Source organism: Piliocolobus tephrosceles, chromosome 7 (genome assembly GCF_002776525.5).
Source record: "Piliocolobus tephrosceles isolate RC106 chromosome 7, ASM277652v3, whole genome shotgun sequence".
NCBI classification, from domain to species: domain Eukaryota; kingdom Metazoa; phylum Chordata; class Mammalia; order Primates; family Cercopithecidae; genus Piliocolobus; species Piliocolobus tephrosceles.
Genome location: NC_045440.1, coordinates 61,019,516 through 61,036,353, shown reverse-complemented (window position 1 = coordinate 61,036,353; position 16,838 = coordinate 61,019,516). Strand labels below are relative to the sequence as shown.

At 40.7% G+C, this 16,838-nt stretch overlaps 1 protein-coding gene across 5 annotated transcripts in view; it reads left to right on the top strand.

The window, feature by feature from the left end:
• CA8 (carbonic anhydrase 8) overlaps nt 1-16,838 on the top strand; it is a 94,702-nt gene that overhangs the window by 37,907 nt on the left and 39,957 nt on the right. For all 5 annotated transcript variants that reach the window (XR_002733666.1, XM_023222420.1, XM_023222419.1 and 2 more), the window contains one exon: nt 12,525-12,620. Coding sequence is in view for 4 of the 5 variants with exons in the window: in XM_023222420.1 (XP_023078188.1) it covers nt 12,525-12,620 (96 nt within the window). In the remaining variant the exon portion in view is untranslated. The remainder of the gene's footprint in view (nt 1-12,524; nt 12,621-16,838) is intronic.

The window sequence follows — 16,838 nt, the reverse complement described above, 5'->3', positions numbered from 1 at the left end:
TCCCTATACACTGTATGCCTTCCCCTATTTCTAATAAACAGGTTCTGATTTTGGCTTTAGATAATTGCTTTTCAAAAAGTGAAAGACCCTGAGTAAGCAGTGTTAACAGACAAGTACCTTTCCAGGTGTAGTGGGAATTAAAATAGAGTGATTTTTAAAAACATTTTCAGATAAATGCATTTTATTGTAAATTGTAGTATTTTGAATTGTAATTGGATTTAAAAATACTCTTTCTGAAAACTAGGTTATTAGACAATCTATTAGCTATGTAAAGTTGGAATGTGCAAATCGACAGTGGTATTTCACAGAGAAATGAAAGAGAAATGAAATAGTGCTGAATTTTAAACCCAATTAAAATTGCTCTATGTGCATGCTTATTACTAAAAAGACCTTATTACTCTAATCTCACCAACACACCTGAAATAGTTAATACATAATAAACCAAATTTGCCATACTTATAAAGATTGTAAAACGATATATTCATTTAATGAGTGCATTGCATGTGAAGGAGGATGAGCTATACCCCGTGCACAGTAAGGAGCACCTCAGGAGCAGGCTTGCAGTGTATAATTGCAAGGTAGAGAATGAATCGAAGCCAGCTTTGGAGGCATGGAGACAGTTAAGAGATGGGCATAAGTCTAGCAATAGATTATGGATCTTGAAACGAAGGCACTGGTGATGGGAATCAGCCAAGTGGATGCATTTGGGAGAGTTTTTGAGAGGTGAAAATGGCAAGACATAGCTCTTGGTGTTTGTAAGGGAAAAGGATAATGGAAGAGATTTCTGACTTGGGTTCCATCACCAGAGGTGGGAAATGAAGACAAAGACACAGTCCGAGGGACGGTGGAGGGAACTCAGCTGTTAAATGCTAACTTTAAAATATCCCACTGGAGATATTTCACTGGGCAGTTTAATAAAGGGATATAGTCTCAGGATAGAGATTTTGATTTAAAATGCTGATTTTGGAGTCATGAGCATTCAGGCGAGGATTGACAACATGTGAGTAGATAAGAACAGCCATCAAGAACATGCTCAGAGAGAAGAGGTGTTAGGGTGGAACCCTGTCATGGGGAGAGAACCAGTAACACAACCTGCAATGGAACTAGTGTCAAAGAAGAAGGAGACCAGGAGAGTGTGGCACTGCGAAACTCATGGGAAGGGGCAGTGTGAGAAGTACAGGCAAGGCTATCAGCTGCTGCAGAGCAGGTGATCTGGTCTCCCAGGCCAAAAACGTGATTTAGTGGGAAACGTGGTGAGCAGTTTCACTAAACTGATGGGATGCGAGACAGATTTCAGTAGATTGCAGAGGAAATGGGCAGAGAGGAGGTGGTGATGGGAGTGGAGATAAGTTTTTGAAGCAGTTTGCTGTGAAGATAAAGTAAGAGGATATGTGATGTCAAGCATTTTTTTTTTTTAAGAGGAGAAAAATCTATGCATATTTAAATAGTGTTAAGAAGGAGCTAAGGAGAGAGAGGTTAAAGGCTCAGAAAAGAGCTGGAGGATGAAAACCCTTGAGTGGTGGTGGCAGAAAGGAGCAGATGTTTATTCCTGGAAAAGAGGCGGCGGGAGGAAAGACTGGCAGGAGGTCCTGGCAGGAAGCAGAGACAGTTCCTTCTGATGGTTTTACCTTTTCTGGGAGGCAGATGACCTTGGTGTTAGAATATTAATGATGTGTATGCAGGGATGCTGACTGGTGGGCCTTTGGGCTGGATTTAAAGACGGCTCCAGCTGGCACTGTGTTTCGTAAATTGTGGAGTTTAAACACTTGGAGGCATGGACCCAATGATTAAGTTTTTCACAGCTCTGCTGTCCTCACTTCTGGAGACATTTGAGGTTGCGTCTCTGTGGCGGTGATCTGGCCTTCTATAATGGAACGCATTATTAGTTTTCTTTAAACTGTAAGAAAGTAAGTAGGTGAGTTCAGGCGGCATAATGAGAAGATAGCCCTGCTGAAGGTAAGTGACCATACTTGTGTTTTCCAAAGTGGGGCGCTAGACCTTTCAGCACTGCCGACCTTTCTGTCACCACCTCCCGCTTCTCTGACTCAGATTCTGCTCTGGCCAGCGCTTACTCTGTATTTTCTAAAACCTTTCCAGAGACTATTCATTGGCCTTGTAGGGGCATCGCACGATAGACAGTCTGGTCTCCCTTTTACAGAGGAGACTCAGCTCAGGTAGCTTTCCCAGGAGCTGGAGTGAGAGTGCTCACTAACACCAAGTGTGTGGCTGGTGTGCCAGCAGTATCTTGGGTTGCACACTCTCGCTTCCTTTCCCTGGTTTTTCTTGTCTCTGCAGAGAATGTTGCCATTCTTCCATGCTTTGTGTGAATACTCACACTGTGCATTCTACCCCGCTCAGTCTTCTCCAGCCCTCCCTCTTGGGATCAGAGGTGGCATAGGTGGTGGAGCCACACTCCCTGTGTCCACAGTCTGTCTCTGTCACTTGTTTGCTGTGTAATCCTGGACAGGTTACTGTGCCTCCATTTCTTTCTTGTTAAATTGGGGTGTTGATGATGGTCATAGAATCTACCATTATAAAGATGCTAATGAGGATGGAACGAAGTAATATTTGTAAAGAACAGTGCTTGGCAGAAAATGTAACATCAGTGCCTATTAAATCAACAAAAATACCCACAGCATCCTTTAACATTTTTATTGTGCACTAATTGTTTTCACTCATCCTTTTCTTCTATTGGGCTACAAATTTCATATTTTTATTTATTTACACCCTGGATTCTTTTATAACAAGATTTGAGGTCTTTGCATTTCCAGTGTCAGAAGCAGTGAACACAAACCCTAGATACTGTCGGTGCTCAAAAAATGTTGAGATGAATGCTGCCATTATTTCAGAACTCGTTCATTATCATGGCTCTCATTCGGGGATGAGCAGGGAGAGGATTGCAGCCATTAGTCACTGATTCACTGTATAGAATGAACAGATCCAATCTATAAATGACTTACATTCTATAACAAGACCCATTGACAGTCTCTTTGCTTTCTTTATTTTACAAAATAGTAAATGAAGTAGTGAAGTTATAACAATTTAATTGCAGCTATAGCCTACAATTCAGGATTTTGTTTTGTTTTGTTTTTTAAGAAAATAAAATGTAGGATATTTCCTGGAAATGAAGAAACCAGTGTTGAAGAATCAGTGTTAATTGCTTCTGATTTTACATTAAGTATAAAACATAAAAATGATGCAGTTTTTCTTTTCTTTGATGCATGTCTGTGCCAGCAAGCTTTTCCCAACCTTTTATAGTGAATTTCGTAAAGGAAGCTTCATTTCTGGGAGAGGAGTCCAATGGTGTTATGATGCCCTGTTCCTAAGAAGGCAGGAAATCAGTCAGTATTTAAAGAGGCAGTCATTCTGCTTTGAAATAAGATCTTCTTTTTATAAATTACATAGTACCAGTGCCTTTTAAATGGAAGATTCTGAATCCTAAGAACACTGTAAATACCTTTTGATATTAATGTCTTCATGGGGGAAGTTGCTCTGAAGCCCTCTGTCACATTCTCCTATTTCTCTTCTACCTATCTGTGTAAGACAAGACATAGTTAGGTTTCGGCAGACATAACAAGTAGGTGATGGCTAGAGATAGAATTTCAAATAATTTGTGTTCCATTCCATGCTTTACAGTATTTTGTCACTGTTATATCTGTCTACAACTTGAATGTCCTTCTCTGAATAATAGCCGCATAATATATTGACAATGATGACTTAAAGCATAACAGCATCTGAAAATAATACACACTAAACCTTGATTTATCTGCTGATGAATGGGCTGCTTAATATAATTATGAGTGGATCTAGAGAGAGATGGTGCTTTCTCTGTTAACTATTTTTCAGTTATTTAATGACCTGTTTTGTGACTCAAATGTTTCACTTCCCATTTCCTTTTCCCCCTTTTTCCTTCTTTTTCCAGTGCTTACTATCTTCTTTCTTTCAATTTCCGGTATCATAAGAACAGCTGAGATATAACCCTTGCTTTTTTCTTTTTCAAAAATTGATAGCCCCCTCTGAGTGCTCTGAGAAGGGCTGTTTTGAGTGTGGTAGAGTATGGGTGGATGAGATACTTGGCTTCTGGAACTCAGAATCTATTGGGACCTGCTACCGTTTTCTATAGTTGGGTTTTTTGGGGGCTGAGGAAGGCAATTAAGCAAAATCAGGATACAGAAATGAACATCTGTGCTTGATGATTTTTTCCCTCTGTGAAGCTATACTCTATAGCGTCCTAGTTCAGAGGAAAGTTCTTAACCACTATACATTGGGTAGAAAGTGGTTTTCAGGTCCAGTTGCATCTGAGTTCATGGGTTGCATTGAATGTTTATTATTCATCAAAACTTAACAGCAACCTGTTATTTCTCTCCAGTTTTACTTTTAACCATTAAGAAAATAGATAAGAATATTAAAAAGTCAAAGGTGAACTTTGCTCACTCTCAAACAGTGATTTCAGCTGACTTCTAATGTTTGTTTTCTGATAATCCTGCCCACCTTATAGGCTGATTGACCTTGCTCCACTTGTTTTATCCTGATGTCTCTGTGTTCTGCCTTTTTGCCTTTCACTGTCTGGAAACTGCCATCTCAGTAACCTAAAAAACAGTAAGTCCAAAGTCTCTTTCTGTCCTCATTTTTCCTTGTTTCTTTGCAGCTGTCATAGCTTTGCTGCTGGTATCTCATTGACATTATTGATGCCCACACTGTCTTCTAGAAAGTCTGTTCTCTTTTAATGGCACTTTGGAATTTTCTGAGTTCCCCCCTGCATATTTGATAGTCCCTCTTTCATTATCTCACCATTTTCCAAAGCTCAGTCTTTGGCCCCCCGTCAGTTTCTCTCAAGACTTGATCCATGTATTAGTCAGTTTTCATGCTGCTAATAAAGACATAGCCAACACTGGGTAATTTATAAAGAAAAAGAGGCTTAATGGACTCCCAGTTCCACGTGGCTGAGGAGGCCTCCCAATCGTAGTGGAAGGTGAAAGGCACGTCTTACATGGCAGCAGGCGAGAGAGAGAATGAGATCCAAGTGAAAGGAGAAACCCCTTGTAAAACCATCAGGTCTTGTGAGATTTGTTCACTACCACGAGGACAGTATGGGGGAAACTGCCCCCAAGATTTGATTATCTTCCACAGAGTCCCTCCCACAACATGTGAGAATTACGGGAGCTGCAATTCGAAATGAGATTTGGGTGGGGACACAGTCAAACCATATTAGTCCATGAGTGAACCAACTGTACAAGGTCACTTTTTTCCAGGGCAGGCTTGTCCAACCCATGGCCCGTGGGCCACATGCAGCCCAGGATGGCTTTGAATGTGGCCCAACACAAATTTGTAAATTTTCTTAAGACATTATGAGATTTTCTTGCAATTTTTTTTTCTCATCAGCTATTATTAGTGTTAGTACATTTTATGTGTGGCCCAAGACAATTCTTCTTCCAGTGTGGCCCAGGGAAGCCAAAAGATTGAACACCCTGCTCTAGAGGTATCTGCTCCCTGTACCTTTAGCCCGTTCTCAAGGCAGCAGGAGTTCTGCATCTCTCACTAATGGGGCACTAGTTTGATGGTTCTGATGTGGGTGTACACTCCTATCTAAAACTGAATTCAGTTGTGGCTCACACCTGTAATGCCAGCTCCTCTGGAGGCTGAGGTGAGAGGATTGCCTGAGCCCAGGAGTTCATGGCTGCGGTGAGCTGTGATTTTGTCACTGCACTGCAGCCTGGAAGAGAGCAAGACCCCATCTCTTGCAAAAACCAAACCCTCAAAACACCCCTGAATTTATCTCCCTTTTCATAAAATGATTCTGGTGAAAACCCCAGTTTTCTCCCCTCTTTCTCTTCCTTTTTCTTCCTGTCTGTTGGTTGAAATTCTCTGTCTGTGTCTCCCTTCCCACTGTCCCCCCTCCTCCCTGCACCCTTTATTTCTGCATCTCCAGCCTCCATCTTTCTGTCAAATGCCCATCTGTGCCTAGGAGGACAGGTAGGATTCTGGTGGGTATCAGGGCAGATTGGGGAAAGGCATTCCAGGTGAGTGGGTATAAGCGGAATGGGAAGGCTGTTGTGAGGAGTCAGGGTCACGCTTGGTTTGAGTGTGTGGGGAGAGTTAGGGTGGGGAAGGATGTGGTTTGAGAAATGTAAGCCTGATATGGATAGGAAATAAAGGAAATCAGAGATTTTCAACAGAGGAAATGTGGTGAAAGTTGTGTTAAAAGAGATTAGTTGGGCTTTGTAATGTAAATACCAGGGCCCAGGAGAGGTCTAGATGAGCTCTGGAGATAAAGGCTCAGGGGTCCCAGGTCTCAAACCAGGCAAGCGGGGTGGGAGGGGGACTTCTATGAAGAGTGTGTGGGTGGGAAGCTCCTTTGAAGAGAGTCGATGTCAGTTGTAGAAATGTTCATGTTGAGGTGGCAAGAAGACATCTGAAAGGAAAGGTCCCTGCATTTGCAGTTAGGAGATGTCACAGAATTTGTATGAGTGCCCAGGGCTGGGGAAAAGGAAATTTGTGAGTCATAATTGCCTTTTCAGTGTTTACTACTTTTTCCATTCCTCATGATTCATTCTTTGGTACTTTACTGCCATTGTGTTATTTATGCTAATAATAAATCTCATTTATCGTGAAGATAGCTTTCTGTTAAGCCGCCATGAAATCTTCAGACTTATTTTTCTCAGTGACAAATGTGGCATGTCACAGTTTCACAACTTTGGACAAATTTATCTATTCTGTGAGTTAAGTACATTAAGATGAACATTTTGAACATTTGACAGGTGCTAATGGTAAGGCAGCATAATCAGTTGCGGGAATATGAAGTTGTGAGTCCTGTAGCAAAAGCTCGGTCCAGGATTTTCCCTGAAGCTGTAAAAGGATGCATTATGGTTGTTTTCCTGTGGTCCGATTTTTTAACAGAAGACATAGTAGTCATCATGCTTCCAGAGTAATAATGGATCTTGGCTGTTTTATGTCTTTGTAACACTGTCTCCTTTTGATGGGGTGGGGGGAAGAGTTATAAGGAGTGAGGAAGGACTCAGCTTTAATTGTTACAGAAAACCACTTTCTTCTACCCTGATGTGCCCAAGCATAGGAAGAGGCCAAACCTTTTGCCTTTCGAGGGAGAATGGCTGAAGGGAGCCTCAAGGCAGATTCTTCCAGTAGGAGGAATTCTGCTATTGTTGGTAGCCATAGTAGGCTTTGGGTTCAGGCTGCAAGAGGCAGCCCCTCAGCCACCTGCTGTGCCGTGTGTTTACCAGGCAGAGCAGGTCCAGGCTCTTGAAGGCCTATGGGGCAGGGTACTGTCTGGGGCCGTCTTTAGTCCAGTGGACCCTTGAGGAGTAAGTGACCCTATGCAGTAGCCTGTCTATCTCTAAACAACAGATGCAGTGCTAATGCTGCCAACCCTTGCTCTCCTTAGAAATGGTAAGTGGCATTTACATACTTGGTCTATACTATAATCCGGTTGGCTGCTCTTCATTGTCAAAATCCATCATCCTACTTCCCTGCCTTTGCTGGCTATATATAACTAATGCTAATAACAGTAAAACGTGATAAGAATATAGGAAAAAAAATAGTACTATGGGAAGATAAAGGTGTGAATAATCCAAGCTTTTAAGATACAGTCTACTGTGTTACAGAGAGACTGATGCTGAAAGAAGTTAGTGACTAGTGAAGTTCACAGAGCTAAAGAGTTGTAGAACTGAAACAAGAATCTTAAGACAAGATTCCTGTCTGAGGTCTTTTATGAGAGCACATTGCCTCTCAGAATTTATCAATGGAGTTGGAGAAGTGCACAGGGTTGCTGCCACTATATCCTGCCCTCTCCATAGACTAGACACACCCCAGAGCATATCCGGACTGTTAGGCTTTGAAGTGAGTCTTGTGAGTCCTCTCTGCTGATAATAGCTGTCTACTTGGACCTTAATAAGACAGTTCATAAGATGTACTGTGGGCTGCTTCATCATTTCCTGAGCCATATCTGCAGTATCATATGCTTTTCCATTCAAACCTGTTTGTCTCCAGATGTCTTTAGCCACTGCATTAGAACAAACTTTGGAGCATGTATCCATAATATGTGTATATTTGTTAATAAATTATATTCATGCACTGATATGTATTTATATTATATATTTTATGAAGCATAGAAAAAGTTGAAATAAAAAGCCATTTGATAAAAATAAATATAAGTAGAAGTTATAATATGTTATTTCTGATCATCAGAGGATTGTTTTGTCACTTCATCCTGCCTCCCTAAGGGGACCATGTTTTGTCTTAGAAGAATAAATCCCAAATGTTGTCATGGATAAATGTTAAGGTCATTTTTCTTTATTCCCATTGGCATTAGTCATCATCAGATTTAAACTTCTATTGGTTACCATACTTTTTTTTTTGTTTGCATGATCCGTATTAGGGTTCTCCAGAGAAACAGGGAGAGGGAGAAAGAGAGAGAAACAGAGGGAGAAGGAAGCGATTGGGATTTAATTTAAGGGATTGGTTCATGTGGTTGTGGGGGCTGGCAAATCTGAAATCTGCAAGGTAGGCTGAAAGCTGGAAATTCATCTAAGAGTTGATGTTGCAGCTTGAGTTTGAAGGCTGGAAACTCAGGCCAATTTTTATCCAGAGCTCTGGAGGCAGAATTTCTTCTCCCTTGGGGGACCTCAGTCTGTGCTCTTAAGCGCTTTAACTGATTGTATGGCAGAGGCCTGCTCATATAGTGGAGGGCATTCAGCTTTACTCAAAGTCTGTTGATTTAAATGTCAATCACATCTAAAGAGCACCTTCACTGCAACATCTCTACTGGTGTTTGATCAAACAGTTGGGCACCATAGCCTAGCCAGGTTAACACATAAAATTAACTGTCCTGCATTCCTGTCATCATTTTTTAGCTGGGACTTTTGTGGTATCCTCCTAGCTTATATTCCAGCTTTCAATGTCTGCTACTTCCAATCCAGCCCCTGTACTATCAAAAAGACCTTTGAAAGAAAGAGGTTATTATGGGGGAGTTTGATTCCAGACTGCATACATAATATTCATTGAAATAATATATTGGTTTAGTGTTTTCCAGAATACAGCTATGATAACATTTAAAACTCTGTGAAGTCTGACCCCTCTAGCTTTCTAGCCTCAACTGTTGTCATTGCCAGATTTATGTACCCTCTAGCTACCCACCAAGGTACCGTTAGTCCTTTAAATGCACTTATAATTTTCCTGCCTCTGTGGCTTTGCTTTGTGAAACAGAACCAGCACTAATTAATATAAGGCACAATATGATAATATTATTGGAATAAAGAAGGGGCAGTGGCAGAACAGATGTCGATGTGAGTAATTCAAGCTTTTCAGATTTGAAAAGACTTTCTTAAGGTGAGCGGAAAGCAAAGAGTGAGATAGCTGGTATCATGGGCAGAATTGTGGCCCTGCCAAATTCATGTTGAAATGTCAATTCCTAGCACATCAGACTGACCATATTTGGACATAGGGTCATTGCAGAAATAATTAGGTTAAAAGGAAGTCATTAGGCAGGCCCTTATCCACTATGACTGGTGTCCTTACAAGAAGAGGAAATTTGGACAAGACTCCTAGAGAGGCAAGACCATGTGAAGACAAAGGGAAAAGGTGGCCATCTATAAGCCAAGGAGACAGGGCTCAAAAGGAACCAGCCCTGCCCACACCTTGATCTCAGATTTCCACCCTCCAGAAATGTGAGAACATAAATGTCTATTGTTTAAGCCACCCAGTCAGTGCCACTTTGTGATGACAACCTTAGCATACTCATACAGATGGAGAGGAAAGGCGCGTGGGGAGCAGAGCGAGCTAACTTGAGAGGCAACGCAGGTGCAGAGTGCTGTGCCTGTGGGCCACGCATCTAGGTTACCACTACTAGGTTATAGCTGAAAGTTGGCTGAGTTCCAGAACGGGGTGGACATTTGCCTGGTACTTGAGTTAGCTGACCTCTACTGGTGTAGAAAGGGCGTCTGTCGTGATTTGTTTGGTCTGAAAATGAGAGAAAGGACCTTTAAGAGAACGTTTATCAGAAGCAGGACAAAGCTTTGTTTTTTAAAGCTTGGGTCCCTTGTTATTGTGAAGGGAGAATCTCTCCTGCCCTGGAACCGCCAAGACTCAGGTGATTATTGAAGACACAGAAGGTAGAGGGAAGGATGCGTGGGAGAGCTGCTGTTGCTGCTTTCATTTTGTGTTATTTTGCTAGACATGCGGGGGTCTTAGCAACCTTCTGTTATCCTTGTTAGCTTGGGTTGACTGAAGTGCCAACATTTCTCTTGATTTTTGTCTTTTGTTAAAAAGAATATTTTTAGAGCAGTTTATAGGAAATTTCCTATAGCATTTATAGGAAAATTATAAAGACAGTACAGAAATTCCCATGTACTCCAACCCAGTTTCTTCTATTAGTAACATTTTACATTAGCATGGTTACATTTGTTACAATTAATGGACCAATACTGATATGTTATTAATCCATATTTTATTTAGGTTTCCTTAGTGTTTACCTAATGTCCTTCTTCTGTTCTGGGATCTCACCTATGACACCATATTGCATTTAGTTCTCATGTCTTCTTAGACTTCTTTTGGCTGTGACATTTTTCTCAGGCTTTCCTTGTTTCTGATGACCTTGACAGTTCTGAGGAGTACTTACTGGTGAGGTATTTTGTGGAGTGTCTGTCACTGAGATTTGTCTGATGTTTTTCTTGTGGCTAGATTGGGTTATGGGTCATTGAGAGAAAACATAGCAGTAAAGTGCCATTTTCTTCACATATAAGGATACATACACCCTATCAACATGACTAATCATTGTTGATGTTGACCTTGATCATATAGTGTTTATTAGGTTTATCTACTGTAAAGTCACTATTTTTATCCCCGTTCCATACTTTACTGTGTGAAACAAAGTCATCACCCACGGTGCACACTTAAGGAGTGGGGACCCTTAGCTTTTTAAACACACAAAAAATGTGCAGCAACTTTTGAAGGGCAGGTGTGAGTGATGATAATGCTGAATTGTGGGGAGTAGGGAAAAAGAAAAACCCATGCTTTTGTGGTTTATTAATGTTTTGTTTAAAAAAGTCCCAAAATATTGCTGTGAAAAGTAAGAAAAATGTCAGTTGGAATTTTGCAATTTGTGGAATAAAAATTTATTTTAACCTTGGGCCTAGACCTGCTTTGTTGGTGGTTTAATTAAGGCAATCAGTTCTTACCTCTACCGCTAGGACCCCTATGCTGTTGTTGCAGCCAGAGAAGGGAAGATTAAAATTGTCTTTTATTATTGAGAGATTATAGAACATGGTTTTCTTAAAAGCAGTGCCTTTCAGTTGCATTTACTGGATAGTCACAGTCTCTGTGGGTTTTTCACAGCCTCACAGCCTGACCTGGCTGAGTGAGCCATGGGGCAGTCTTTTGCTAGTTACCTGTTCTATTATTGGTAGAGGATTTCATTACCTCCCTCTAGTGGTCAGTTTTATAATATCAGATTCTACTTGGATTAATTCAGCAGTGGTCCAATTTGTGGCCATCTTTATGATAGTTTTCTTGAATATTTTAATATAAATGCTAAAATAAATAGTGGTTGAATTTTAAGTATGTCTTTTGGTATTAGAACTAATTTTAAAATGAGGCAATGTTGTAAGGCGCGGTAATTATAACTTGGTGAAAAGCTGTAGTGATGAAGGTAACATTTACCTACCTACTATTATACTAAGCAGTATTTAGTATACTAAATACTTCGCATACTAAAGGTTTACCTACCTACTATTAGACTAAAAGCCTCAGTGGACATTTGGTTTTTAATCAGAAATTGACTTTGGCTTCTTGCAAGTGTTTTATCAGTGCTGTAGGAGCAAGTGCTTATTCTAGATAAACTTGAAAGCTGCAAAGCTTTATGAGGCTAGGAGTGAGGGAGGCCTCTGAACATTGTTTGTCATTTCTTCACAGATAAAATTTTATCTCCAGTGCAGGAAATAGCATTCTTTTAGAGATTTACATCAGCATTTATTATTTTACCATGGCTTTAAATATGCAGCTTTTTTGTTTTTTTTTCCAGGATGCTATCTCTGGATATTCTTAGAAAGTTAAAATAATTTACTAGAACTACAGACTGGCTTTGTACATTTCCTGATGGAAATACTGGGTGATGCAGGATTTGATTATGCAGGTATTCATCCTTTGAATCAGTTCTAGTGTTTGTGCCCAGACTGGGAGTTTTGTTTCATGGAGATTCAAAAGGATGACATCCCAGGAAAGGTAACTGAATCCATGTGAAGTCTGTGAGTCCCTTTAGTCATCTTCCTCCTCATCAGGACGAAAACTGGACTTAAGAGGCAGCGATCCACTAAGCACTGCTTCTGCTCAGAAATAATAAGGAAGGAATTCATACAGAGAACTCGTATTAAGCCAGTAGTTTATTTGTGTCTACTTGTGATCCTCTTGCTGTGTGTGATACCATATAGAAATCGTAAAGAAATGGCTATATCTTTGCTTTTATGACTAGAAGTAGCACATTAAATGATGTGGTCTGTCTGTTGCCACTCACCCAGCTCCATCTGATCCACTGGAACTCCACTCTGTTTGGCAGCATTGATGAGGCTGTGGGGAAGCCGCACGGGATCGCCATCATTGCTCTGTTTGTTCAGGTAAACTCTCTGCTGTGATTATCATATTGTTTAGAGATGCTAATCTCTAAATCATTTTGTAAAATACTTTTTATTCTCAATTTTATTGCTTAGAGATGAAATTACACACATACAGAGAACACTTGATAAAAATAGAAAACTTGATCCTTGTGGTTCATCAGAATTCAGCCATATTCGTTGGTAGAAAATAGTTCCTTTATTTAAAGGTAGAAATTTTCTTCAGAGAAGCATTCAGGATCTTTGGAGAAATGATTGAGAAAATGACTCCTGAAGGTAGATTTTATTTTATGAAAAAGGTTTTCAGAAAATTTCTTTAGACCCTGGTTTACAGAAAAATCTACAAAAAAAAAAAAAAAAAAGAATTATGTAGTAGATTACTTTAGCCCTTCTTTATTAACAGTTTTCACTCTGAGATTACTTGAAATACCTTAGCAGATATAGTCAATATAACATTTAGATTTGAGCACTGTGGTAGGCAAAGGATAGTATATAAATTTACCTAAACATATGAAAGCAGGTCTGGTGCTTTCAGAGGTGAAAACTTAATTCAGTTTTTAAGGTGAATCTTCTAAATTTTGTCTTAATACCTATTTGACATCGTAAAAGATTTAGAGGTGAAAGATTACTTGGAAATTTTAGCTTTAAAGCTGCCATTAGGACCAGAAACCAGAGTTCCCACTCTGCGTGGCTCTGGGCTGCTGTTGGATAACCTGGGATTAGAGCATGTTAGCACAGTGTTCTTCAAAAACTTAATTTTCCAAAGAGAGGTCGATAATGGGCCCTTTTAAACTTGTTTTTTCATGGCATATATATCACAAATTAATTACAATAATTTTTAATACATATCTCCTAAATGTTTCTTTATTGATGTTTGAAGGTAGCCATCCAGTTTAGGCTCTTAATATTTTAAAATCAGCATCTTGCAAATATGACACATCGTAGAAATTTAAAGGAAATCCTTACATTTTTCAGTGAGTCCTCTTACTATTTATTTCACAGCTTTGTCACAGGTGGTGACCTACATTCCTTGTGTTTTATAACTGCATTTTGTAACTAGAAAGAAATCATAAAATATTAATGAAAAAAATTTTTCATTATAGAAATATATTTTGATAATTTTTAGTATATTGAAGTAATAATTATGAAAGACTACTCTTATAACCCAGAAAAGTTAAAGTATCCAAATCTGAGAAATTGAGACAGTAGAAGGTGTTAAAAGTGAGAATAAAAAATAGTAAAATAAAAATAAGAATGCAAATAACCATATAGTCATACATAGAAGGGAAAGGAACATGTCAGTTTCATCTTTGGAATTGGTACTCAAATATTTGTGGATGGAATTAGGTGTGATAACTTAGTATTTTCACTTCCTGATTCTTACCATGTAACAGGTGACCTGGATTTGTAGAGCCCCGGACTGAAAACCCAGCCCCTTAGAACTAATGCGAGTATTTCCAAGAACAAGCTGCATTATTGCAGGCAAGGGAAAGCCTGGAGAGCAAGCACACTTTTTCTAACTTTTCATAAGTTTCTGTGAGGAAAAATTCAGGTTATCTGTGTGCAAATTCTCAGGAGAGAGTAAAATTGCAAAACTGAGAGCAAAATTTCAGGAAGGAGGGAAGGAGAGGGGAAGGGAAGGATGGGCTGAAATCCATCCTGGGAGTCTGGCCCTCGGGCTGGAGGAAAGAAATTTGGTGGGAGGGAAGTCGGAGGTATTGAGTAGACTTTCCTTCCAAGAAGTTTGGCCAAAGGAAGGAAGGAAGGACAGATGGGGCAATAACTAGCGATGATGTCCAGTGAATCTTTTGAGATTTGAGATCTGCTTGTAGTTTTTGTTTTTTTTCCCTGAGCAATAAGAGCTATTGCAGAGATAGAGATTAAAAATGCTGGAAAGAGAGGGTGTCACTGATGTGGAAAAGTCCTGGAGGAGGCAAGAAGGCATAGGATGGAGAGCTTATGTGGTGGACTAATCTCAGTTAGGAGCAGACCCACCCCTTCTCCAAAATAGAGGGCCAGGAGGAAAGGGTGGGCACACATGGGGCCGATTTGTAGGTGGAGAAAGGCAGGACATTAAGGGAGTTCATGCCTGATGACCTTCATTATCTCTGAGACACACAAAGCAGAACTATTTATAGAACAAAGAAAACGTGGGCGTGGGATTGAGTCTTGAAATAGACCAGAAGGGGATGATAATAGACTTGGCAGTCACTGAGGGATTGGACCCCCTTGGGATTGGACACCCTGGATCATTCAGGACAGGGTATGATGGGTTGTTCTTTATCCAGGTAAAGCAGTAGAGAGTTCTAGTAAGTTGTTGTGTTGATCCATCACAGAGCAGATGATTTAGGAGGTAAAGGGATCAAAGAATGGACAGTGGTTGGAGAGACATCATTCTGTGTAACCAGTCTCACACCGTGTCTAGGCAGGACGGGGAAGGAGAAGAAGCCACAGGGACCTCCCAGCCTTGGCTCCTGGTGATCATTGAAGGGGAGAAAGGAAAGAGCAGGAGAGCTGGATGATCCAGGGCATCTGGTCAGAGAGGCTAGTCTTTCAGAATTGAAGTTTTCGGAAAGAGAGCACGGGGTTGGTTTGTCAAGGTGGAATGGGGCAGAAGGCCACAGACTGAAGGGTGAAGAGACTTAGGCCAGGGAGGGGCCTGCACCCCTGGGTGGAGAATCCACCCCTGGATGCTGAAGCTGTCCGGGGTGGTAGCAGGAGGTGATGCCTGGGAGAGATTGTCTAGTGGGTCAGTAAGGGAGAAAGAAGGAGGCCTTGATAGCCTTAGAGGGTGGTTCCCTCAGGAGGATCACTTGAGCACGTGGGTCAGAGAGTTCCACACTGAAGGGAACAAGAGTGCACTGACCGTGGATCCCAGTCTGTCTCCCTGGGGGACTGCATGGCGTCTACTCAAAGGGCCTGCAAAAGAGCTGTGCCCTTGGACAGACCCAAGGGGTTCAGGTAGATCAGGAAGTGGTGGGAGATGTTGGCAGAAATGCAGAGTTGTTCTGTTCTAGAGAGTGCAGTGGAAGATAAGGAGAGATTGAGTTAGAAGTTAAAAAAACAGGTGGTTCAGGGCTGATATGCCAGGCAAAGAGAACGGACCAAAGTGCTTTGCATTTCCAGTGGTGGTGAAAGAAGGCAAAGGTGAGAGCTGAGAAATGAGTTGTTCTCAAGGTTCCTAGTGGGCTCTTGGTACCAGGTTGTGTTATCTGAACAGTTGTTTGCACGGTTTTAGCAGTTGGGGTGTGGAGATTATCATCAGTACTTGCTTTTTGCTGGTCATCATTTCTTCATACAAAAATTTGGCAAGGAAGGAAAAGAAAGAGATGGCGTAATAACAGAGTTTATAGAATTTGCAAGATATAAAGTTTTGCCCATAAAGTAGAGTCTTAATGGGCAAATAGTAGAGTCTATAGATAGAAGGAGTTAGTAATAGTTGTTAAGCGCTACTGTATGGAAAAACTATATTTGATGCTGTAGGGCATCCAGATTAAGAATAATAATGGATATTAAGTGAATTATGATGACCCAAACCTGTTCTACAGTTTTTGTTTGATTTAATCTTATCTACAAACCTATCATTTTTATCCTCCTCAGCAAATAGCTGAGGAAGCGGAATGATGTAGAGGTTAAGTACACTTGCTTAAGGCCACACAGCTAAGAGGTGGCAGAGTCAGGATTGGAATCCAGGCAGTCCATTGCAAAGTGAACCTGCTCCTGAGCTGCCACATTGAGTGGCCTTAGTGTTCATATGTGAACTCTTCAAAGAGTTTACAACCCGACAGGAGATGCCTGAGATGAAAGCAGACCCCAAGTGCAGACGTAGGCCTCCCAGTGCTATAGCAAGGTTAAACCAGTAAGACAAAGAGAGGTCCATTTCTCCTGAAGAATGGATAATGATTTCTGCCTAAAAATTCAGGCTGCTGTACCCACAGGTACATATGCATTAGGTTTTAATTTTTTCTTTGTTTGTTTTTAACTTTAGAAAATTTACTTTCTGTGTTTAGAGCCTAACTCAGGAGTAATTGTAGACTCTTGGAAAGTAGTTCACATCTTGATTGTTTAGAGCTGACTGGCCTACCTTAGGTGGAGCATTTCTTGTATCTCTCCTGTCCCTTTGGATGCTCTTTCATCTGCATGTTTTGCAGTTGGTTAACATTGGGAGAAACAGAGCATGTGAACATATTGACAGCTACTCTTGCTTCTCTTAGGTCATTC